General features: G+C 42.4%; 1 protein-coding gene across 1 annotated transcript in view; it reads right to left on the bottom strand.

The window, feature by feature from the left end:
• The window catches only part of LOC309539804 (uncharacterized protein), a 75040-nt gene that overhangs the window by 6628 nt on the left and 42304 nt on the right, over positions 1–26108 (bottom strand). Inside the window, exons 17-28 of the mRNA XM_082236140.1 lie at positions 23491–23928; positions 11505–11540; positions 10240–10362; positions 9252–9413; positions 8974–9118; positions 7188–7354; positions 6352–6486; positions 6062–6247; positions 4839–5101; positions 3508–3650; positions 1974–2201; positions 563–790 (exon numbers count right to left, since the gene is read on the bottom strand). Of these exons, the coding sequence (XP_082092266.1) occupies positions 563–790; positions 1974–2201; positions 3508–3650; positions 4839–5101; positions 6062–6247; positions 6352–6486; positions 7188–7354; positions 8974–9118; positions 9252–9413; positions 10240–10362; positions 11505–11540; positions 23491–23928 (2254 nt within the window). The remainder of the gene's footprint in view (positions 1–562; positions 791–1973; positions 2202–3507; positions 3651–4838; positions 5102–6061; positions 6248–6351; positions 6487–7187; positions 7355–8973; positions 9119–9251; positions 9414–10239; positions 10363–11504; positions 11541–23490; positions 23929–26108) is intronic.

Raw genomic sequence — 26108 nt, 5'->3', positions numbered from 1 at the left:
CAGTTATAATGTTGTAACCTGAGCAGGGGCCTTGTGAGGGGTGGGTAATAAATCTAATAAATACTTTGCAGAATTCATTGCTTCTTGGAACATTATTTTGATTATTATTTTAAATGAACAGTGCTCTTACTCCAGACTTTAACTAGCTGCTCCTAGTTTGGAAGGCCTCGTGGCTTGTTGCCTGTTTTTTGGTCAAGCTGCCAAACAACATTTCACCTCGTATGAAAGTTGAATTTTTGATAAAAGATAGGAAGAACAAGGATCAAAAGCTTTAAAAGGACTGGGAAAGGTGTATCAGAGACAAATAAAATTTTAACAAAGTTCCTTAAATGTATTGCTCTACTCTTTACCGCACCATATGTAAAAGGTCAGAATATTAAGCTCCCTCTTAAGTCCTATCGAGTCTAATGGGAGAAAACCAGAAGGGGCTTAACTTTGGTTGGTTCACGCCCATAAAGCTTGCATGAAGATTGCAAGTCCTCGCAAGGAGGAGTCATTGTGTCAGAGTGCAGGTGGTGCAGAGCATTCTGCCAATTCTTCTGGAATAACGCTAGTTACTTACACAGCAGCAGCAACAACGCCAGAATTATCAGAGCAATTGCTGCAGGTCCTAGAAAAACCGATGAGCCGACGATTGCTGCTCGGCAACCACCACCTTCTGCACATTCACAAACATCCAGTCTTAGAGTTTGATACTCGGGACAGCTAAGACCCTGGTTATCTTTCACCAGGAGAGGAACTTCATATGATCCAGGCTTCAGATTCTCTGGTATAAGCTGTACTCTAGATCCTTCACAGGGAAAAAGACAGTAACAATCAATATAAAGCAATGTAATCTAAGTAGCTGAAAGTATGACAGAACTATGAGCAGATACGACTTTAGGGTTAGCAACTTGATGTTCTGAAGTTATATTATGGAGATAAACACAGTTATATTATGGAGATAAACACATCAGATTCTAGATTACCTAATTGTTGTAAACCACCTTTGGCAACTGTATTTTTGGCACCAGGGATGGAACCTGCGGCCCTTGAGATGGTGGTCTACAACTTCCACCAATGGGAGCTATAGGTCCTCTTATAGGACCACAGGTAGACCCCCCAGGTCTACACAGAGACATCAGCACAATGTTTAAAGAGCTAAAATTATCAATGGATGCTAAATAGTCTTTAAATGAGCATTCCTGGTGTTACAGCAATTCCGCAAGTATCCAGTCTGCCAACCAGACAGAATATGAAGAACAGTTTTCCTAGATGTGTGTTAATTCCTTGCAGGTATGGCTTTGGAGTACCTTCCCAGCCTGTCTCAAGGAGAAGAAGCAGAAAGACCACAGAGAATTTCTCTTTCTCTACAACCAGTACCCAAATGAGGAAAGGGGTGGTATCTTACATCTTTTTCAGGTATAGCTAAAACTTTTCCGCTCAACTTTCAGATAGCAGTAAGTGCAGAGCATTTCTGGCTTATTTCAGTGGGTGACAAATCTTGGGAGAGATGCTCTCCTAGCATGAGAACTGACCACAAGGATCTAAGGATCTTCAGACAAATAATCTCGGCCACTCAGCTTCAGATTTTTTATTCTCTGCCTCTGGTGAAGCTAAGCCCCTACTTCTGAAGCTACACTTCAAAGCAATGCTACTTTCGCCAGCGCATGTTATCCAAGAGAGGAATAGCCGAGTCACAACTAAAATAACAGGCTTGTACCCAATGGTTGTGAGTTTTAAGCTTGGTTTTAATATTGGTTTTAATGCTGCAACCTTGTCTTGGGCAAGTAATAAATCATCATCATCAACAAAATGGATCTCCGCTTGCACAATGGGACTGCCCCCTCCTAAATCTGTTTGGGAAATGCACGGGGGCACACAGGAGGCAAAGATGGGTAGGGTAACAAATGCAAATCTTACCTGGTACAGTCGACTAGTTCCTACACACCCTCACCCCTGCCGTAAAACATGTCATAGTGACTCATACTTACCATCCACTCTGATTATCCTCCACTTGTCTGACACTCTTTCAGGCTCATCAACAATAGTGAAAGTGAAAGGGCCGCGATTTAGATAACCTCCTCGATTAGTAACAGAGACGTTAACAAACTTCGCATGGGTACAGACAGTTTGACGTGGAGTCACAATGGTCGGGCAGTAGAGAGTGGTATTCTGTACCTGAATCACAATGGTACCTGTAGCCGTTTTTGGAGGCTGGTCTGCAAAATATGTAAAGTAAAGCAAAGCATTTGTATTTCACTGCTTAAGAATGCAAAAACATAGTTTTATCAATGCAGAATTTCATTTGCTTCTTTGAGTGTATAAAAGGTTTTAATGTGAATTCAGTGTTCGGTTTGCAATCCATTTCAACAACACAATGATTGAATATAGGATGCAATTCAAACCCATGGAAATGTTTGCTTGGCAATTATTTGAGTTGCTGGAGATGACTACCATACTGATACTCCAATTCTTTGGGCTCTGTGGACCGTCAGACACTTTATTCAAGACTAACAGCCTTGGATCCAGTGTTTCTAGAAAATTCTACAAAAGCAAAAATATCAGTGCAATGTTGAAAGGTCCATTCTGCCATCTTAATCCCAAATGGCATCCAACTGTATCCAAACATAGAAGGAAACCTGCTCCTTTATCTTGGGGACCATCCTGCAAAATTGCTTACGATATCTTAAAGAGTTGTCCATGTACATAGCGAATAAACAACTTTCTAAAATGCGTATTAGATTACAAGGACTCTAATGTGAAAAGCAGATACATGTGTGTGAAGTTTGACATTTTTGTGGAATCATGTTCATGTCATCATGCTAAAGCATGTAATCCATCAGGCTTTATTAAAAGCCTCTACTAATACATCATTTGCCTAAATGCCAATGATGCTCCAGGTACTTACTGAAGGAAAAACAGGCTCAGTCCCTACCATCTACTCAACAGAGGTAAATGACCCTGGCTCTCTGCCCAGTCGTGAAAAGCAACACCAGTCTCTCCTGAGCATGGAGAGAGAATCCTGATTTTTGCCTTCTCCATATCCCACCACAAATGAGGGAAGAGAGCCTGTACGTCTCCCAAGCCCATGGTGAATGCCAGAGGATTTGAGGGAGGCAAGACAATTGATGGCCACCATGATTCATGTCTGGCTAGTAAGTGTAGCCAAGATTTTTGGAGCTGCTGGTCCCTGTGCAGAAACTTGGGAAGTTGCTTTATACAGAGACAGACCAGTGGTCCGTCTAGCTCAGCCTTGTCTATGCAGACCGGCAGTGGCTCTCTATGGTTTCAGGTAAGGTTCTCTCTTAGCCCTACCTGGAGACACCATGGAATGAAGCTGGGGCCTTCTGCACACAAAGAAGATGCTGCACCACTGAGTTACCACCCTTCGCCAAAGCTTACTGGTCAGATGGTTGCTGCCACTTTCCAAATCTAGCTTTGGGCTTTAACATATTAAGACGTGGAGTATGAATGAAAAGGCTGATGAATTATTCTTAAGGAAGAAATGGAAGAAGCATCACTTACCCTTACTTATAGCCAAAATTGTTGCAGTGTAAGTACCGTTGACAAGAAAAGATGAGTCATAGTCAATCACTCGGTTAAGTTTGATTTCAGCAGTCCTAGAGTCTACTGTAAACCAGTTCGCAACATCCTGGCCTTTAACATACCTGTGCAGATTTTTAATTTAAGTTAGAATGGTCACAACAATCGGTGTATAAAGAAAACACTTCGCTCAAAGACACACATGGAACCAGGCAGAGGGCCTTCTTGGTGGTGGCGCCCACCTTGTGGAATGCCCTCCCATCAGATGTCAAGGAAATAAACTACTATCTGATGTTTAGAAGACATATGAAGGCAGCCCTGTTTAGGGAAGATTTTTAAGGACTGATGTTTTATTGTATTTTTAATATTTTGTTGGAAGCCACCCAGAGTGGCTGGCCAGCCAGATGGGCAGGGTATAAATAATAACTTATTATTATTATTATTACTACACAGGCTTGGTTGATGGTGAAACATCTTCATTTAGTTTCATTCAACAACTCAGGGTCATTTTTCACATTCAAAAAATCATAGAAACATACGTTTTATGATGTATGTCAGTGTAGTACAATAAAATAACACATACATTTCTGAAGGAAGTCATGCATTTATAGGAGATGCCTGGAAACTTCATGTCATCCTAAGTCTGCTCAGGAAGAATGTGAATTCGTGTCATTTTTTTTGCTTGCCCCATCAGGTCCCCATCATGCCAGAAGACAGAAATGGGGAAGAAGGGCCACATCCTCTCCCAGGCAACCTTCTGGCAGCCACTTTTGCCTCTGGTCCCCTGCCCATTACAGGGATGTAACCAGGGGCAAACGTAGGCAACACAACGAATGTAGAATTCACCTTTATACAGCAGGCTAGTTTCTGTACACATTCACACCCCTGTCTCCATCCAGGTAGACAACAGGCATTATCAGAGTTCAAAGTCACCTTCCATCCAAGTGAAAACACTTCCAGAAAGGTATGGATTGGGGTTGGTGAGGGATGTGGCTTGGGGAGAGTACAAAGGACCAGGCAGAGAGCCTGGAGGACTACATTTGGCTCCTGGACTGGAGATTTTCTACCCCTGTCATAAGACGAAATAGAAATAGAGCCATGCTATGCATAAAATCATTGCATCTTGCGGGTGCTGCTATTTATTTCTTAAGTGTGTGACTGCGGCCTACAGATATTGCAAGCAAAAGGCAGTGGCACAAATGAGGCATAGACTGAGGACCGTCTTCACTCAAACTGAATGCTGCAGCAGCAGCTTGATTTAAGCAACTCTTCAGTGATTTGCCTTGGTAAAAAAGAAGAAAGGCATCTCTTACCTGATGTTTTGTGCTATCTTTCCAGTATCTTCATCATAAGCTTCAAAGCGCCCAATAACCTGGTTCACTTTCATTGTTCTATTTGCTTGAATTGTAACTCTGTTGGGCTTAAATACAGGGCCTTCTATCACATTTTCCACCTTAATTTTAACTGGAATTGGTTTTGCTTGGAAGCCCTTAGAAATAATTGATTTGTGATACGCTGCTTTGTTAGAAACAACAATATTCAAGTCAATGTTCTGCAGCTCTTCATAATTAATTTCCTGTAGGGAGAATGGGAATAAACCCCCAGCAACAAGTCAGAAAAGGTGCACTCTGAATTCCAAGCTGGAGAATAAGCGTTAAGACTTCACTTTCATTATCACCAGGGGAGGCCCTGCTGGAGTGTCACCACCTCCTGAAATCCAAGGGGCAGTGGGATATGGGAGGGCTTTTCCTGGCTAAGAACTCCCTTCCCTTGGACTTGCATCTGGCACTGTCCTCTTTTCATCAGTTAATCAAGATGCACCTCTTTGCCCATGCAGATGAATGATTTAGAACAGGCTATGATTTCTACTGTTGTCTTAATTATGGTTTTAAGTGACGTTTCAAGAAATGCACATATCCTGCTCTGGGACCCTAAAGAACACATAACAAATGCAAATAACCAATCAATCAATCAATCAATCAATCAATCAATGCTCCATGTGTGTTTATACCTGCTCTGGTTTGGGGCCAGTTCCTGGACAAGTGAATGATATATATGCCAAAATCTCTAGATATTTAGAACATTATAAAATATATTTGCATTTTTCTTTGATATTCACAGTGGCACATGGAAGTCCCACATACACCCTCCTTTCTTCACAAAACATTAAGGTCTGTGCATTAAACAGTGATCAGAGGAGGCTACATTTTCCATTTGTAAGATTTTGTCCTCTTGGTAGAATGCAAACAAAGACAATATATCTATGGTTGCCACAGCAGGCTTTATCACAGGGTTGTGGAACATTAGCTCCCTTGACTAGAAGGCAGTATTAAGCCTCTGGATTGGCCCCACTGAGTATATGTAGCCATATGGTATTACAGCCAGTTTGGAAGTATACCCTGACTACTTTAGGTGCAGAAAGCTTATCCACATCAGCTAGCACCCTCCCTTTCAACATTTTTTCATGCAGTTAATTTTGCATGTCTGCATTGGGACCAATGATTCAAAACACAGTCTCCGCAAACTAAACACTAACCTTAACCAGAATCAAAACTCCTTCATTGGTATGCGAATCTGTTTCTATACGGAAATAACCTCCTTCATTGCCAGACACAATGGTGAAGTTTGCCAGCCAGTTATCAGTGTACTGCTCATCGTCGTCAAAGGCCCTCAGTCGCATAATCTCCACATTAGCTGTATTTTCCCGGACGCTTCCATCATACTGTAAGCATACAAGATTTTAAATGTCTCTTCCATGTTATCAAGGCAGGAAAGGCTGTTTAGCACAAATGCATGTAAGCCTTCCAGTCAGATCACTTCACTTACCATGCTTTTTTCAAGATAAGGGATATTGTCATTGACATCCAAAACCTTGATCTGTACCGTTGTCCGTTCACCAAGCCCTATTGCATCTCCATCTCGGTCTCTTGCTTCTACAATTAAGGAGTAGCTACTTTGCACCTGCATGATATTCAAGCAGCTACGTGTAAGTGAATGCAACAGCATACCAAAATAAATCAGTATCTACCATCAGTGGCCAAATACCACTGTTTGGAGCCAAAAGAGATCACCGCCCAAGACCTGGGAGCCTCCAAGAGCCAGGTCGTGGGGGTTTATGTATAAAAATATTTATATACCACCATTTATATATGACAATATCAACAATAATTATTACTGCTCTTTTAGATACATTTTGCTGAATTTATTTTTTTTAACTATTTATTATTAGTAGACATGCCTGATGAACAGTGTTTCTGTGTGCTCTGGCACTCATCACGGTGTCCCATTGCGCCAGAAATGGTTTAGTCGTGCTGGCCACATGACCCGGAAAGCTGTCTGCCTCGGCCTGAAGCGAGATGAACGCAGCACCCCATAGTTGCCTTTGACTGGACTTAACTGTCCACGGGTCATTTACCTTTATCTTTCCTACATGCCTGATACCCTTCCCCCCCTATTGTTTTCGTATGCTGCCTTGAGCATTTTTAGAGTAGAAGGGCACTTTATATCAGAATCAAGCAAGCAAATCAGTTGATCAGGATTATGGTCTTAAAGATTATGTTCTACTGAGGTAATTTATAAAGTGACATCAATAGCATTTTTACCACATAAATGAGAAACTGGATAACACAGGAGAGGAATCCAGGAGAGGAAAAGGCATTTACCTCCCTGTCGAGTTGAAAATGTGAAGTCCGGACCTCGCCTGTCGATCTGATAATTTCAAATGCAGGAGGATTGCTAGGCTCTTGAGAAATAATCTTGAAGGCAATTTTAGAGTTGAGGTTGCCTGGCTCATCTGCATCGGTTGCTTCTATCTTTATCACAAGAACACCTAACAATTCAAATTAAACTTAATTATAAAGTCCTATTGGACAAATTATATTGAACTGAAGGTTTCCAAATGCCCCAAATACTGTACTGAATTTTATATGGTGCACTCAAAGATTTAGCTCAGGTACAGATGCTTGGTCAAATAACATACACTGGACCAGGGATAGCTCTCCAGGTGTTGTTGGACTCCAATTCCCAACAGCCCCAGACAGCATGGCTAATGGTCAGGGGTGATGGGAAGTGCAGTCTAGTAGAATCGGGAGGACTACAAATTTTCTGTTCCTGCACTAGACCAAGACATCTAAGTCCTAAGGATTTGTATAACTTTAGATTTTTAGACGAAATTCCCTTGGAATAAATGATAAAGAATGCACTAAAATTGTATTTAAAAATAAACACTATGTTAATACCAAAACTGAATAAAATAACATTTATCCCATGGTTTGACTAGTGCTCATGGTAGTGCCAGTTTGCCTCCCCATCCCCGCAACATAGTTCTCAGCTTCTTGTCCCATAGCATCCTTCTGATAATGATGTTAGAAATAGATGCAAATCAATATCCTGTCCCAAAAAGCTGAGCTAATACTACTGTGGCTTTTCTTATTATTTGCCTCTGGATCTGGTAGAATGGACTGCATCTCATCAAACTTCAAAATGCTTTCATGTTTGCTCAGATAGGGCTGGAATGCACAATACCATTCCCCAGCTGGAATCCCTAGCATTGGTAGTGGGTAACAGCTTGTCTTTCCTTCCTGCCCATTTGGCGTAGCTAACCTGCCTCTGACACCATTGTCCTACTTGGGCATTCTCCCTCAAGCAACCACACGGCCATGCTTGTTGGCCCCACCACCACTGTCCTGTCCCTGTTGTGCTTTCCATGCATTGGGAGGGAAAAGGTCTAAAGCAGAGAACTTGCCCTAAACACACAGACTTCTTGTACTATTTAGAGCCTCAAGTTCTAAAGCACCATTAATGACTGGCTTGCATGTAGGGTGCAGTGAGTAGACCTTGAAAAAATGTCCTAGCCCACCCCTATCCCCACTATGCAGTGAACTCTTTTGTTCAAGGGGCCATTACAAAAAGAGACCTGCTAGCTGTAGTCGGAAGTGGCACAATTCAACATGCTCATTCTCCAGGGGTAGATAATAAAGCCTGCACAGTCAGAGTGTAAGGCAAATGCACTCTCCCTTCCCAAACTACCATAATTTTCGAGGCAGCGTCACATAACGAAAGAAAGCTTTGGTTTATTTTATCATTTGTCCTGTGTGACCAGGGCAAGGTAGGATGCAATAGGGCTCTTGAATCTTTAATAGTTTGCAGAAGAAAGGATTTCAGGTGTACCTTGCACTATTAATCTCTGCTACATTTTCCAGCATCTTCCCCTCTGAAGACCAATCTCAGATCAAATGCGTGTGATGTTCCTAACCTATTGCAATACCATGACCCTGCACATCTGTGTGAAATCAATGAAAGAGACACATCTGCTACTATGTACAGGATTTCAACCATAAACAAGGGACCAAGAGATAGGGTAGTTAGGGAAAAGTACAAGGATATGCACAGAAAACAAAATTGCTATCAAGTTAGAATGAAAGTATTAAATAAAGCTCCAGGACTTACCTACTTCAGACAATTCTTCAACAGAGCCCATAAAAACTGACTTTGAAAACTTTGGGTAGTTGTCATTTATGTCTTTAACTTTAATTCTCAAGTCTAATGGTTTTTCCATGTGATTACCGTACTGATCCATTGCATAACCTTTCAGCTGGAAGAATATTGGCAGAAAAGTAAATAATCCATATGTGTGAATTCAAATCAATACAGTAAAAGTTGAATGATGGCAATTGACATCAATCTGAGTGCTTGATAAGAAAAGGAAGTCTAATTGCTTCACTTACATGGAACATTGGCGTTTGCTCCCGATCAACTATTCTTGTTATGTTCAGGTCTCCAGTTTTTCCATTAATCACAAACAAATTATATGGTGGTTCAGTGACTCCTGTGCCTGAAATAGTGTAAGTAATAACTATCCCGGGTTCACCTTCATGATCAGATCGTATCTGTAAGGAACATGATTAAAATAATGTTCAGAGTTTTGGGAAATTAAATGCCCCTGTACAAATAAACAAGATATTTTTTTTATAAGTAGAATACCTTGTGCACCTTGTGCATTAGAAGCCTCTTGAGGACCTACCCAAACAACGTGGGAAAGGTAAGGGGGATGACATGCACAATCATGTTGCGGGTTGGGACAGCACATGCTCCTGCTTTCAACCATCACACTATCAGGCAAACACCTGAACATGGCTAAAGAGGTGCGACTACATGGGAATTGTCGAAAACTTTAGGCAAATGGGAGAAATGTGGAGCTCAGAGACACAGTAGGAGGAAGGATGGCCATAGGTAGGGATATTTATTGGGAAGTAAGGGTAGGAACAGGCTTTAAAGCGAGGACAAAGTTAGTGGAGGATGTGATACCTCATGTCACCATTGAAATGCTATCAGTACAGAACAGTTTGATGTAAAATCCAGTATTTAATCAGCAATCAATTGATTTGCGTTCCCTATTCCTTTGCTTACCTATGCTGCTTTCTAGAACAAAGCCCACACAAGGTGACTTACATAAAGCAATCATAGGGTTACAGCCAACCAAGTTTTACCCAGAGTAGATCCATTGAAATGAATCAACCTAAGTTAGTTACGTTAATTTCAGTGGGTCTTCTACTAGTAGGAATAGCATTAGTTACAACCCACAGAAATTAACTTTTTGTTTTTGCTAAGATGACCAGGAAGGAAGTGCTATATGATGATGTCAAAGAGATACCCATTTCCATAGCAAGCCTGCCCCACATTTCTCAGGATTCTGTTCATTTGGCTCTGACTTACTTTAGCAATTGGGTTCTTATTTTCACTCTCTTCGTTGAGGAGGGCAGGTGGGACAATCCATTCCCGCTTCTGTCTAATGTGACCATCCAAATGAAGGAGCTGCTTGTTTCTACCTCCAGGAATCTGTCAGGAAAGCATATATTTTGATAAATTTTACGTCCATTAGTTTTTCCAAGTTTGTTTCTGTCAGTATTTTTAGTGAATATTTTATATTATTCTATATGAACCGCTTTGAGGTTTTTGTTGACTAAGCATCTTGTTAAATATAAAAAGATGGAACACTGTGCATGTCAACATCCTGAATGAACATCTGAACAAGGCTATTTTAAAAGTGCATTTTTGTATTTTTCCATTTTACAATAATGTGGGGCTCGTTAGAAAAAACAGATGAAACTAGCATACTGCGCAGACTAACGGCACAATCCTATGCACATTTTTTCAGAAGAAAGCCTCTCCTGGATTTTAATACCATGAAATGGTTTTCAAAGTGCACCAGCCATGTACTCTCCACCCTCTAGTATTCAGTGGTAAGGTCTGAAGGGGCCTTGTAATCATTTTTGTTTGAACACACTTACAAACTGCCTATGGAAACTTGCTGCTGAAACTTGCAGCGAAGTCAGGAGTAGAGGGGATGGGGTTATTGTGCACAGGTTCCCCCCCCCACTGAGCACACTTTTAATTTAATGATGGACCTCACTGACATGTTATTGCATTCTCAGTGAAGCCCTACAGATGGCAATTTAGGGGAGGAATTCAGTGTGGCACTCTACTGATGGTTCCATTTCTGCTTTCCAGATGGAATGATACCCCATCTCCTCCCATGTTCTGTTTTGGAGGTCCTCATAACCCTCCAGATAGGATTTGGGGGAGACATGGTGGGGGGCAGGAAAGCCCTATTGTACTAGTTATGCTTCCTCTAATATGCCGGGTTGGTTGAATCTGGTGCTAAATAATTTATTTTCAAAAGTATATATTTTATTTTTTGTATACAATACCTGGAATATCTTATTTTGTAAATAAATGCAAGAATACTTTTCCTTAAGGCTCGAAAAGCTTCCTGTGTGTTATTTCAGTGTGTTTATTTATTTTGTGGAAGTGGTTGGGCATTTAACATTCTTGTTTCCCCACCAAAACACCACCATCCACTCAAGACAACATCTTATGCACTACATATATTCCCTCCTAGCTCAATTCACCCCCCCCTTTGTAGCTTCATTTTGGAAGTATGTTTGTTCCATTCATTACAATTTCACACAATCTCCTACCTCTATGTGAAGTCCACTCCCAAAGATGGCACAGCTCTGAAAAATAATAATAGAGAAATGTATTTTTTAAAAGCTACAAAACAAGCATGAGAGTTAAAATAACTGTGCACAGTGTCAGAGAAATTCAGCAAATGCATTCCTCCTTGTTTGTCCACCCAGTAATGTTAAAAATGAATACAATAGAACAAACAGTAAAGCTTAAAGATTATCTTATTAAATCCATCCAGGTACCAGCTGGTCCTGCTTAGCTTCCTGGGCTATTGCTAAGTGTAGTATGGCCAAATTCAAAACAGGCTTAATTTTATTTCATTCCACATTTAAAAGAATCACGAGACAAAACACTGCTATTTGGCTTATCAATTCTATGAATAAACCACCTTTGGAGACTTTGCCCTTGCTTCAACTCAAGCTTGATACGCATATTACAATAAATGAACAGCTGCTGCAAAAGTTTACAAAATGGCAGCCTTATACCAAGTTCCTTCCTATAACAAAAACTATAGAGATGCTAATATTATAGAGGTGTAATTATGGATAGCTCTCCCCTTCACACAACTGAATGATTATGGCTTAACAAGCTGAGCCAGGATGCACCCCTGTTAGGCTGCAGTTCTCCTTGGGCCATTTCTCTTCCTGGGCAACTTCTCATCCTCCATCCAGGAATGCTTAGTGATTTTCCTGCCACTTGCAGCATTTGTAATGCACTATGCAAGATGCTGTGTGATATGTGGCTGTATTTTTATTGCTTCTTTTCTTATATTATATTTTATGGTATTACAATTTGAATTTAACACAGGAAGACAGAACACAAGAATCAAAAGAAGCAATAAAAATACATTTATAGATCAATATGAATATTTCATACAGACGTACTGTGAACTACCTGAAAGCTCACAGACCACTAACGGTCTATCAACCACAATTTGGGAACCCCGGTTTGATTTATCAATATTTTAAAATGTAAATCGCTAACAGGTGATTAATAAATGTAATTTATCATCATCATCATGCTGCTCTTTAATGAACTTCTGCCAGATGATGGTTAAAACCTTTCTGCTCAGTAGGGCTTTGGGGACATGAATGATATTAAGCCCCTGCACTAGACTGGGTTTTAACAGGCTGCACTGAATTGTTTTCATTGCTGAACGTCTAAAATAGCTGCCTCATTCATATATTTCTATACTAGGCTGCTTTTAGAAATGTAGATTAGAAAGAAATATTTAAAACAAATAGATGGTGTTTTGTTTTGGAGAGCTCAGAGTGCTTTATACCCAGAGCAATAAGATAAAGTTGGGTATTTTACTACCCCCTTTTTAGGTGGAGACTAGGGAGGCCATCATGACAGAGATGAGATCTGAACTAGGGACTTTGAACTATGCAGTAGTATTATGGCTGTATACTTCCTACAACAAGCCCACACCGAGACCGAGAGAGAGAGAAAGCACTGAACAAAGAAAGACTATTATTTACAAGAATAATTTCCTGTCAAGTCCCACGTTTCCATAACCATCTCTTGGCAAACTTTACATTCAACAAACCTGCATTTGCCTCTCCATGCCCTGAAGTAAGAAACAGGGCATGGGTGATATGAGTTAACTGATCCAATCAAACTGAATTTCAACAGGCAGGTGAAGACTTCTTCAAAATCTTCTAGTAACCACCCTAGAAGCCTGTACTGCAGCCCTGAGCTGTGTCTCCTCACATAAGAACCAGGAAGGAAAGACTCCTTCATTGCCAAGTAAACCTTGGGTATTGTCCCCACATGCATACCTGGCCTCAGCTGTCCGGCGTTCACCCAGATGTGCACCTAGTCAGGCCTCAAGGAGAACCCTCCAGGATAATGCACTGAATTGGTGCTCCCAATCCAATTCTGCTTCAGTAAACCTAGGCTTTTTTCTGCTTCCTCACCTGCCCGAAACCAATGCAAATCTGGCAAGCAAGCCACACCTCTTCCTGAATGCAAATTAAATTTGCCCCACAGTATGGAGCAGGCAAAAAAGGAGACCCTATGATAGGGTGCTCCCCAAATCCTACTCGGCCTACAGCTCACACTGCGTAAACGGAGGGTAGGCACCTCAAATGCAAAAAAGGATGAGGTCAGTGGAGGTGCAGCCTTAAAAAACCTCATCCTATTGGCTCACAGGGGGCCATGTGACCACCCCCTCACCTTTCTCCAGGGAGGGGTGGGGGTCAAACACTCTCCAGCTAAATTGCAGGAGTGGCATTCTCCTATTCTGTATATCAAATCCATTTATTCATTTCTGCCAACTCCTGATACATGGATAGCCTTGAACTGGAAATTTTCAGTGTGGTTTGAGAGTCTACTAGCCAGCAAGCCGTGCAATACTTGCTTAAATAGTGTTTCATCCAATATAAGCTCAATGTGTGGCACCTGAACCTGCAGCAACCTTGAGGTTTGTGTACTGGCCACCTGTGTCAGCAGCAAGTCAGCAAAGTAAGATTAGATTTCACAAAGAGAATGGAAGACAATCCATGCACAAGTTGCATTTACCACATGGCAGTATGGTCAACAACATGCATCTTTATAAAAAAACTATTTGAGTTAATGAGCTTTCATTCATTCAGATCATGAGTTCTGCTGACTTTTCTTTCAGAACAGGATCATAAACATGCCAGGGCGAAAACAGAACTTCCAAATAAAAAGGAAGAGCTTATTCTCATATTAATGTTTTCTGATGTTGGGAAATATGCTTTACATTCAGACTTTTAACATCAGAAGACACACACCCTTTGTAAGCAACTGTAAACTGTGTTGCAGGAACTGGCAGCCTATACAATAAGTATTCATTTGGGCAGCTCCCTAACTTCAATGCAGACATTTGTGTGTGTCCATATTAAATCATTGTTTTGCAAGTCCCAGCACGCTCCCAAGTTGTGTTTCTAACCTAGGGGAGGTTCTGTTCCAGGGTGGATTTCTTTGTTTTGGGTGAGAAATGCATTTTCTTTGTCTTGTGTGAAAGCTACCCTGCCCTTCCATTACTAAACGTTCTGTCATAACACAGTTGAAACTGATTCATGCATTTTCTCGGGATTGTACAGGTATGAACCAGCAGAAGGTTCTGTAAAGCCTTCTGAGATTTAGCTCAAAATGGAAGTGCTTTAAGTACACAGACGACGAAAACCTTTTCTGCACACATAGAGAACTTTGCACACCTTCCCTTACAGACATTTCTTATGAGATAAAATAAAGCAGACTTAAATTGGGATTTTAATCCCACGAGCAGGAGCGTTCTATCATGTTGAACCAACTTGGGAGTCAACATTGCAAATAATATTTGTACAGTTGCTAAACATCAATGCCAAATGGGCTGGTCAGACTAAGCTGTCACACAGAATTGCTTTCTGAAGTATTTCCACTATCTAAAACAAACCAGAAAGCAGCCTTGCAGTGAAACAGTAAAAGCTCCACCACACACTACAGTTCTCTTTCAATGCACTGTCCTGGAATCTGACACGTTTCCTTTGTTTTTTTACATGCAAGTGGCTCTTGAAGGGCCAATCTAGAGAGGCAGTTAAATGTGTCTGTAACATGCATGTTTTAAAAACAACAGAAATAGCATGAGGCTGGTGTGGACTGATGAATTATGAAGATCACAGCAGACACACAGAGAGAATTTAACACTTTCCTCTGTACTGCATTCCTGCAGAAAAGTCCTCCTTTGAAGCCAGTTTTCTGTTCACGGGTGGGAAGGAAAGGCATCATTGGGGGATTTCCAATGCAAACACCAATTGCAGAGGAGAGATTAAATGCAAGGAAACTTCTAATGTAGATAACCATCTCTTCTCCCTCTCTTTTCCTTCCTTTTTCCTTTCCTCCCTAAGATGCCTGCAGGCTTACTGTCTAAAGATAAGGGCAAGACAAGTCTTTATTTCTTAATTTTTGAATAGAACCTAGCAATTTTAGGTGCTTTCTAAAAACAGCAAGGGTTGTATGCATACAAATGCAGGATGCGAATGATACAAATGAATGTATCAAAGAGACGCATGAAGAGAACCAGTATGGCTACAATTTTGTCTTGAGCACATATATACTTTGTGGCAAGCAGGGGATCATGCTGCCATGTGTTATGCCAAGGGTGGGGCACCTCTGCTCCATGAGTCAAATTTGGCACGATTCCCAATTTTGGCCCATGAGGCTGTTTTGCCCAAACCACACCCACCTGGCTCACACCTGATAGGTGTGGGGCAGACAGAGATGCAGGTGCAAAAGAACAATTGTGAATCAGCCCCAATGGGTTTGGCTGTGCTATGGATTTCCTGATCAGGAATGCAGCCATTCTTGCCCAAGGTACTAACAGCAAGTTGCCCCAGTGGGATCAGCTGTGCTACTGAGCTCTCAAGGAAGGAGACCTCCCTTCCCTGCCCAGCTGAACTTCTGACTTTTACCTGCCTTTACTCACCATTCATGGAGTTGCCAGTGCTGGCATTGGGTCCAACTGAAAGGATACAGCTAAGCCAAGGGCTCCATTTGACCCTCTCCCTCGACTTAACCCTCTCTCGAAACAAGTTCACACTAAGCATGTGTTTGGAACACCCTTACAAATTCCCATTAACCTCAACCACAAAAATGCCTTTTAAATAAAAACTACAACCATGCAACACTACTACAGTGGTACCTCGGGTTAAGTACTTAATTCGTTCCGGAGGTCCGTTCTTAACCTGAAACTGTTCTTAACCTGAAGCACCACTCTAGCTAATGGGGTCTCCTGTTGCCGCGCCGCTGGAGCACAATTTCTGTTCTTATCCTGAAGCAAAGTTCTTAACCTGAAGCACTATTTCTGGGTTAGCGGAGTCTGTAACCTGAAGAGTATGTAACCTGAAGCGTATGTAACCCGAGGTACCACTGTATTGGACAAAAGCACATACTAGATTATCTCCTTGACTTTGCACAACTACTTGTTTCCCAAATCACACAGTACAAATGGAGGAAACTTTCTGGAAAAATTAACCCAGCAAATTCTATGGAAGTAAAACACACACCATCTGCCAACTTGTCTCAAATGTTTAACTGGTTCAAAATAAGCCAATTCTTATCCTTTCCACCCCAAATTTGGCACGGACCATCCTCAAACCCACCACTCATACACTTACAAGTTTCAGATCAGTCTACTAAACCATTTTCCTAACTATACGCCATAGAACATGCCCCCCATATCTCTAATCATAATGGTGGCACACAAACCAGCCGATTCACTTTATTAACATAGTGCCACAACTGTAGCCCTAGAATTACCATTCAATAAATACAAACATTAAAGGTAAAGGTAAAGGGACCCTGACCATTAGGTCCAGTCGTGACCGACTCTGGGGTTGCAGCGCTCATCTCGCTTTACTGGCCGAGGGAGCCGGCGTACAGCTTCCGGGTCATGTGGCCAGCATGACTAAGCCACTTCTGCTGAACCAGAGCAGCACACGGAAACGCCGTTTACCTTCCCGCTGGAGCGGTACCTATTTATCTACTTGCACTTTGGCGTGCTTTCGAACTGCTAGGTTGGCAGAAGCTGGGACTGAACGGGAGCTCACTCCGTCATGGAGATTTGAACCGCCAACCTTCTGATCAGCAAGGCCTAGGCTCTGTGGTTTAACCCACAGCGCCACCACTATGCAACAAATACAAATACAAAAAAGGTGTGTTTGACTTTCCCTCCCTAGTGGGAAGAATAAGGTCATGGGAGCACAGAGCATGTGCTCTCTCCTCATCCTCATTTAGTTTGAAGCCTTCATTTATCTGCACTGTCACTTCCTTGCTACAGATTTATGATTGTTCAATAAAGTGTTCCTTTTATTCCATTTTATGCATCATGCCTGCATTTGGGGGTGGGGATATCAGCATGCCCCTTTTCCTCACATGATACAGGTAAAATCTTGTTTGAGGCAGGAAATTAAGGTCTGCCTATATGCAGGTGATGTAGTATTAACAAATACTGAAGCTGAAATATGCCTAACAGAAAGTTTAAATATTGTTGATGGATTTAAGCAGACAACAGAATACAAATGGCAAAACTTTTAGCCTTTCATCTTACAGATGATGAATTGAGAGACTTAGAAGATAAAACAAAAATTCAAGTTAATAATAGATCAGTGAAACATTTGGGGATTGCCTTTTCTAAAGCAAACAAGCAATTATTGAGTAAACTATAGACTAGAGGGCAAGATCAAGGAGAAATTAGAGAGGAGAAGAATTACAGCAATAAAGTAGAATATTCATCCACACCCACACCCACCCACTCCACTTATTACTTTAGCAATAAAATAAAATTGGATTAATGACAACAGCTGATAAAAAACAAGAACAAAACTAATGGGTATAAACAGGAGAAAGGGGACCCTTTATTTACTGGATATACTTTCAAGCTAATTGTCTAGTACGGATCTGTGAAGTCTTTCTTAAGATATCCTATATCAAAACCACAGGAGAAGGAAACACATATATTTCCAAGAAAAGAAAAGAAAAGAAAAGAAGACTGTTTGTTGTAGAAACAGATCAAATGTTAGTGTCGACTGAAAACTACCATACCTTTTATATATAAATAAATATAATTGCCATTTTACATTAGCAGTTTCATCTTTGACCTTAAGAGTGACCTTTCCATGTTCGCATGCAAGATTTGAGTTTCTGTTTTATTAAGCATCTACATCAATGGCATGGCAGGATTAAATGAAGGGTACTTGCCATATATCTTCTTGTAAGGATTTATGGGATAACTAACTGATGGGTAATTAGACCCAGAGAACTAAAACCAGACGGAGAAGTAAATAACCCTGTGCTGTGGAAAAGGAAGTGAAACAGTTCCGTATTTACTAAGGAAGGACTTGCATCTATGCATATTTACTCATGAGAATGACTACTGTAAGTTCAAGAGTAAGCTGTAGTGAGTTCAAGTGAAGCCTCTGAAAGCTGCCCCTGCTATAACAAGAATGTCAAAGAAACCCGCAGGAGATGAATATCAGAAGGGAGCAAAGAGATGTGTGTATGTGCATATGTATACAAATGTGGGTGTGTGGGTCAACTGAGTTTTTTACCAGGGTGAAAGAAAGCATAATTTAACCCCTACAACATGGTAACCAACAGTAGGCCTAGATGCTCTTGCTGTGTATAAACATATCAGACCTCAGTAAAGGTAAAGGTAAAGGTACCCCTGCCCGAACGGGCCAGTCTTGACAGACTCTGGGGTTTGTGCGCCCATCTCACATCTATTGGCCGGGGGCCAGCGCTGTCCGCAGACACTTCCGGGTCACGTGGCCAGCGTGACAACGCTGCTCTGGCGAGCCAGAGCCGCACACGGAACGCCGTTTACCTTCCCGCTGGTAAGCGGTACCTATTTATCTACTTGCCCCCGGGGGTGCTTTCGAACTGCTAGGTGGGCAGGCGCTGGGACCGAGCAGCGGGAGCGCACCCCGCCGCGGGGATTCGAACCGCCGACCTTTCGATCAGCAAGCCCTAGGCGTTGAGGCTTTAGCCCACAGCGCCACCCGCGTCCCCATCAGACCTCAGTAGCTGCCATGGAATAAATCATCAGCAACATCTCTTGAGCAGCAAGAAGTTCTAACCTTACAAGAAGTATCTATGAACATGATTAACATATAGCAAATGGAAATCACAAATTTCTCTAGAGCAGCCTTTTTCAACCTGTGGGTCCCCAGATATTGTTGAACTACAACTCTCATCAAGTCCTAGCTAGCAAGGCCAGAGCTCAGGGATGATGGGAGTTGTAGTCCAACAACATCTGGGAACCCACAGGTTGAGAATCGCTGCTCTAGAGCATGGTTTTCCAAACTTGGGTTTCCAGTTGTTTTGGACTACAATTACTATCATCCCTGGCCACTGGTCCCGCTAGCCAGTCCAACAACAGCTGGAGACCCAAGTTTGGAAAACCCTGTTCTAGAGATAACACACAGACTAGTGTGCCAACTCTCCACTCTTAAGTCAAGGGGGAATTCCAATACTGGGGAAATTACATAAAGGCTCAGTTTGCATCTAATGCTAAGCACAATTGTGAATGTGAGAGCATGTAGGCTCTTGGGGAGGAAGCTGCAGGCACTTTGCTCCTCTCCTCCAGTCCTGCCACTGCTGTGAGCTAAATCATGCTTTGGCTTAGTGCACTGGCTTAGTGTACTCTCTTCCAGACAAACCATGAGCTGTAAATCAGCTCATGGTTTGTCAGGAGTGAGATAAAGAGTGAGCCTGGGTTTGGATGACACACAAAGCTAAATTATGGCTTAGCTTGCAGAAGTGGAGGTGGGTGAGGAAAAGGCCATACTGTTTCTCTCAGACTGATACTCAATCCATTCCTAGAACAATATGTAACATGTAGTTTGCCCTTAAGTAAGTCAATGGCATCTCAGCATTATCAGTTCCAATACTGAACATACGATGTATGAAGAGGCCTACTGGACCAGATGTAGGCTCCATCTAATTCAGGCCATAGGTTTTCCATCCCTACAGTAGCTTATCCGCAGTTGCTCTCCAGCAACTGCTGTTCCGTGTCATGATACCTCTGCTACTGTGGGCTCTATTTAGTTATAGCTACTGTACTAGTCCTCCATGAATTTATCTAACTGGCTTGTAAAGTTGCTAAAGATAGGACCAAAACCACACCTGTCGCAGAGAATGTGATAATAATTATAATTAAAATTATCATGTCTTGTGTGAAGAAGTCCTTCCTTTTGTCTGTCCTGAATCTACTTCCAATGAATTTCAAGGGGCTACTACAAATTATATTATAGTGTAAGGGGAGGGGGAGGCAGTCTATGCCCACTTTATCCATATCGTGTATACATATTTTTATTGAAATATTTTCAAATATTTTCCTTAAAAATACAGGGTGGTGCACGCCATACAGATGTTACAATAAAAACATTCACAAAATGTTAAAACAACAACAACAACAATATATTACTCATACCCTGCCCATCTGGCTGAGTTTCCCCAGCCACTCTGGGCGGCTCCCAACCAAGTATTAAAAATGCTTTGAAGGCCTGTCTAAATAACACTGTTTTTATGTGACATCTAAAAGAAAGCAGGGATGAAACCTGCTGAATCTCTACTGGAAGGAAGTTACAAAAATGCAGTCACAAAAAATAACGCGGGTCCTGAAAATACACATTTCAGGTGTCAAAGGGCAGTGGAGAATCATCATTCCCATCAGCAAGTTGCAAGAGTGACTTGTCTACAGGTAGGGATTCTTTGTATATGTTGGGAAGTATATTCTGTTCTTTATCATTACGTCATTTTTTCTAGGGCTGAACCATGACATCAGTAAGATGTTCCAGGGCAAGTAGGATGAAACCAGTCAGACAAATTCCCCCAGGGCACAATTTAACGAATGGTGGTTGCATGGTGTCTCTAGCTTCACAAGATGTGTAGGAACCAACACCGTTTTCTGGAATCTTTGTCATTTCCTCAAAGTTTTATATGAGTCTGGACAAGCCTGGGTTCAGGTTCCCTATGCAAAGTACACCACAGGGTGATGTAATTGAGAAGAACATCAAGAGATATTTCCAGACATGTAGATACTGAAGTGTTTTAATCTGCTGTATTTTCCTGATAATTTTAATTATTTTAAAATGTTTTAAATTGCTTTGAACTGTTTTTAATTGGCAATTCTAATATTTCTTGTAAACCACTTGTTACAATCAAGAGGTATATAAATTTTGTAAAATAAATAAATATTTGCAAAGCTGACAGAAACAATGATTTATTATTATTACTTTGAGGAAGGAGTAAGTTCCAAACTTGTCTATTTCAAAATGATCTTCAATAAGATAAAAGATGTGAAACTGAGTGTCTGGTATTTCCAGCAGTAGGTGAGCGAGGAAAAAATTATTTCTTCTAAGAGAGAGAGAGAGAGAGAGAGAGAGATATCTTGAACTATCTTGGGCAGCATAAGCCAGAGAAAACACTAATTGCTTTTACAATGATCTAGCAAATGCCCATAAAAGTAGAAACAGAGCTGGAAGGGACTCCAAAGGCCATCTAGTCCAACCCCTTGCAATGCAGGAAATTCAACTAAAGCATCCATGATAGATGACCATCTAAACTCTGCTTAAAAACTTCCAAGGAAGAAGAGTCCACTACCTTCTGGTGGAGTCTGTTCCACTGTCAAAAAGTTATTCCTGTTGTTTAGTCAGAATCTGCTTTCTTGTAACTTGAAACCATTGATTCAGGTCCTACCCTGAGCAGGAGAAAACAAGCTTGCTCCATCTTCCATGTGACAACCCTTAAGATATTTGAAGGTGGCTATCATATCTCCCTCTCAGCCTCCTGTTTCCCAGCCTCAACATACCTGACTCACTCAATCCTTCCTCATAAGGCTTGGTTTCCAGACCCTTGATCATTTTGGCTGCCCTTCTTTGCACACGTTCCAGCTTGACAATATCCTCCTTAAATTGTGGCACCCAGAACTGGACACAGTACTCCAGGTGTGGTCAGACCAAGGCAGAATAGAGTGGTACTACGTATTACTTCCCTTGATCTGAACACTATACTTCTGTTGATGCAGCCTATAATAGCATTAGTGGTATTTTTGTTGTTCTTTGCTGCTGCTATTGACTCATCTTAAGCTTGTGGTTCACTAAGACCCCTTTTCATATGTACTACTAGTAAACCAGGTATTAGTTTAAATGATTAGCTTAAAATGTTTTACTGGTTGCTAGCCCACATATAGATTCTTAACCATAAGAACCTAAGAGAATTCCAAAGTGAACCAGATCAAGTGTTCATCATCTAGTCTGGCATCCTGGGTTGTATTCAACTAAGCCCTACTCAGAGCAGACCCACTGAAATTAATAATCCTGTTTATGTAGTTCAATGGGACTACTCTGTGTAAGACTAGCATTAAACACCACTCACCGTTTCCTGCAGTGACCAACCTGATGATTCCACCAATAAGCTCACAGAGAAGGCATGAAGGTAACAGATTTCTACCCAACAGTGCCTTCCCCATGCATACTGCTTCTGAATATGACCATTCCATCACTTAAAAAATAAAATATTTACTTTTACATCCTGCCTGTCCTCCAGGGAGCCTGCATGAGACTTCCCCTCCATTTTCTTTTCCACAACAACCCTGTGCTGAGAGGTCATTCAGTGAGCTTGCTGGCCAAGTGGGGATTTGAACCTGAGTCGTCTCCACCCTAAGAAGCTGCCTTTTACTGAACCAGACCATCGTTCATCTCAGTACTGTCTGGCCCTGGCTTTCCAAGGATTCAGGCAGAAGGAGCCTCTCCCAGCCCTACCTGAAGGGCCAAGGATTAAACCTGGGCCCTTTCACATGCAAGGCAGATGGCTTCTTGGCCTAACACAACCTAACCACTACACCACACTGTCTGGCAACAGATCTCCATGTCATGCAGGGAACACCACAGCTACAACAAAGTAAAACAACATCAACAACCCCCCCTACAGTTACTTTCCTATTTACAAAGACTTTCCTTCATAGCTACCTGGCGGTGACCAGACAATAGATTATTCTTGTCGCTCCACCCCCACCCAAAAAGGCTCTTGGCAGAACTGGAGAGACGGCCAAAACTAGCAGCAACTTGCCTGGAGGGCTTCAGCTCCCGCCACCTAGACGGGAACCCCCTGCGACGGCCGAACCTCAAAACCACCCATTTCCCAAGCGAAGGCGAAGTTTGTGAGCCCCGCAGGCCGGTTGTGACCCGGAGAGCCCCTGGGTGAGGGGCGTTTCCGGGCGGGCGCGCAGCCATTCCTGCCCCCGCGCAACCTCCTAGCCGAGGTTCCCGGGCGTGGCGCGCGCTCCTGCGCCCCAGGAGCAGAAACCCTTCCGCCAAGCCTGCTATTCGCCTGCGGGGCGACCTTTTCCCTCCCTGTGCTTCGAAGTGCACAATAAAACTGGGAAAGTTAAGCTCTCTCCACACGCACACAGACACACACACCCATATACAGTATATTTCTCGGGCAAATCTGATCGTGGGGAAACCCCGGGTGGGCTTCAGAACTCACCACGAGCAGCAAAATCCCAGGTCCGAGATGGCAAGCCATGGCGAGAGCCCTTTGCTGCTCCCCTCCGTCTCCGAATCCCAAAGCAGCAGAAGCAGCGGCCCGCCCGGAGAGGAAGAAGTCTCGGTGCCTTCTTCGCTGCGGGCGTCCAGCTATCCCTGCGCCTTCCCCCGGTGCTGGTGATAAGAAAATGGGGCCGGCCGCAGCTCCGGCAGGAAAGGCGAGCCGTCGAGGGGCGGAGTGTAGCGCTTTGGGAGGGTTCACCTGGAGGGTGCGCGGAGCTACCCCGCCCTCCGGCCCTGTGTGACACGGCCCTACCCGGTGCAGAGGCTTTTGGCTCCGGAAGGCAGCCTTTCTCCAGAATCGTTCCCGCCTTTGATGTTTTCCGAGGGAGAGAGAAAGTGAGGAAATGGGTGTTTTGTCCGCCCTTGGGTTCGCAGCCTAAGACCTTTCTGCATCCAGCAGAGCCTCACTCTGAGAAAACCCACGCAGCTCTTTCTCATTACTCTCCCAAATTCCAGATCACCAACAAAAAGCTTAAGGCACTTTGATCTTTCCCAGAAACATCCTGACATCTCCTCCCCACTCCTCGCCTTTAACCTTCCAGCCGGAGGAAGAGTTTTGAGGAATTCTGAAGCTTGTTTACTTCTTTGTGACTGTATGTAGTCCCAGGAAACACGCAGGATGTGAAGGAAAGAAGACAGCAGAGAAATTGCTGCGAAATGGGTAACACTGGAGTGACTCTGGACCAGCCACACTCTCTCACCCAACCCCATCTGGCAGGGCTGCTGCGAGGATAAAATGAGATAAACCCTTTGCATGCTGCTTAGTGCTCATCTGTGGAAGTATGGAACGCAATTTAAATTAATAGGAAATAAAAGAAAGAGGAAGAAAAGTGAATAGACTGGAGGAGGAGGAGGAGCTGGGAAAGAAGGGTGTTCAAAAAATACAGATAAAGGACAAAGGTGAGGAATATTGATAGATGGGAGGATGCTACTGGGCTTGACATTAGGCATGTCACATTTTTGTAACACATCAAGGATACACTGATAAATGTATAACACTGGTTAAATGTTCATCAAGTATTGTATAACATGATCCTAACTGAGTGGTTAGAAGGTGGCTGCAGTGCCACCTTCTGCCCATCTGCTGGGCCACAGGACTTCTGCCACAGAGAACAAACCAGCCATTCGTGCCTCTTGCAGGCTATCACAGTGGAACAGCAAGTAAGGCTGCCAAATTTCCCACCAGAGACCCCTGATGCCTTATGTAGGCAGGTTTTGCCAGTAGCTTATAGTCAAGAACTGCAGGAGGCAAAGTTGAGATCAGTTACATTATAAACTCTGAAGCTGTTGGAATAAAAGATTATCATTTTGTTACCATGTAGTATGTACAACAAAGAACCCTGTGTGATCACTGAGTGTGTTTAGTCTCACAGCCATTGTCTGAATTGTGCAGGCTGTGAGAGAGTTCTTTAACTTCATGGCTGATTCACCTTTATTCTGGCATTTGAGCTTGCCTGGGACAGGTGCATGTCTGTAAACACAATGAAGTGCCAGGGGCTGAGTTCAGTGGTGTCTGTTCCTTGGTGTGTGTTCACTGTTATGTTCCTGAGTGCTTGGAAATGAATGCCATTCCTTCATGTGTGCACTTAACCACCACAGCAAACTCTCCTTATACGTGACTGATGAATAATGTATGGGTTGGCCTCAGTCTCAGAGATTTGCAGGTGCATAAATGACAAATGGGACAGGGTAGTGACCTCCCTCCCCTGGTCACCCGCTAGCCACCATTTAGTTGACGAAATCTTGTGTTTCAGACACATGATTCTTCACAAGTGTTCAACTGGATCACTTCAGTAACATTCAAAGCTCTAGTTCATGGGTAGGCAAATTAAGTCCCGAGGACCGGATCTGGCTCAATTGCCTTCTAAATCCGGCCCACGGACGGTCCAGGAATCAGCGTGTTTTTACATGAGTAGAATATGTCCTTTTATTTAAAACACATCTCTTGTTTATTTGTGGGACCTGCCTGGTGTTTTTACATGAGTAGAATGTGTACTTTTATTTTAAATGCATCTCTGGGTTATTTGTAGGGCATAGGAATTCATTCATCCCTCCCCCCCAAAAATATAGTCCGCCCCCCACAAGGTCTGAGGGACAGTGGACTGGCCCCCTGCTGAAAAAGTTTGCTGACCCCTGTTCTAGTTGATTAGTGACTCTCTTCTCCCTGTTTTTATTCCTGCTTGTTCTATTGTACCTTGTTGTTATAATTATTGCATTTTTATCCATTTTTATACTGCTGATCTATTACCATAATAATCTAATTGATTGATTGAATCTTAAATAAGTTTAATAGGAGTGAATTAGTGAACTTTAACAGGTTATTAAACTTAAAGGAGCATTTGTAAATACTATTTGTAAATAGTAAACTAAGGTAACTTTAGACAATTGCCTTACCAGGGCCCCACTCTTAAGATGGCCATGTGCATCATTTTGCTTATTTGAAAATGTAGAAAGCCATGGATATGCCTGGTAAGTTTAAAGTGAAAAACTGCAAATGTGCATACTGTTTCTTTTTCTTTTTTAAAGTCAGGGTTGACAAACCATTTAGTAATGTTA

This window comes from Podarcis vaucheri, assembly GCF_965113315.1.
Source record: "Podarcis vaucheri genome assembly, chromosome: 8".
NCBI classification, from domain to species: Eukaryota; Metazoa; Chordata; class Lepidosauria; order Squamata; family Lacertidae; genus Podarcis; species Podarcis vaucheri.
This window is presented reverse-complemented; position numbering and strand designations above follow the sequence as displayed.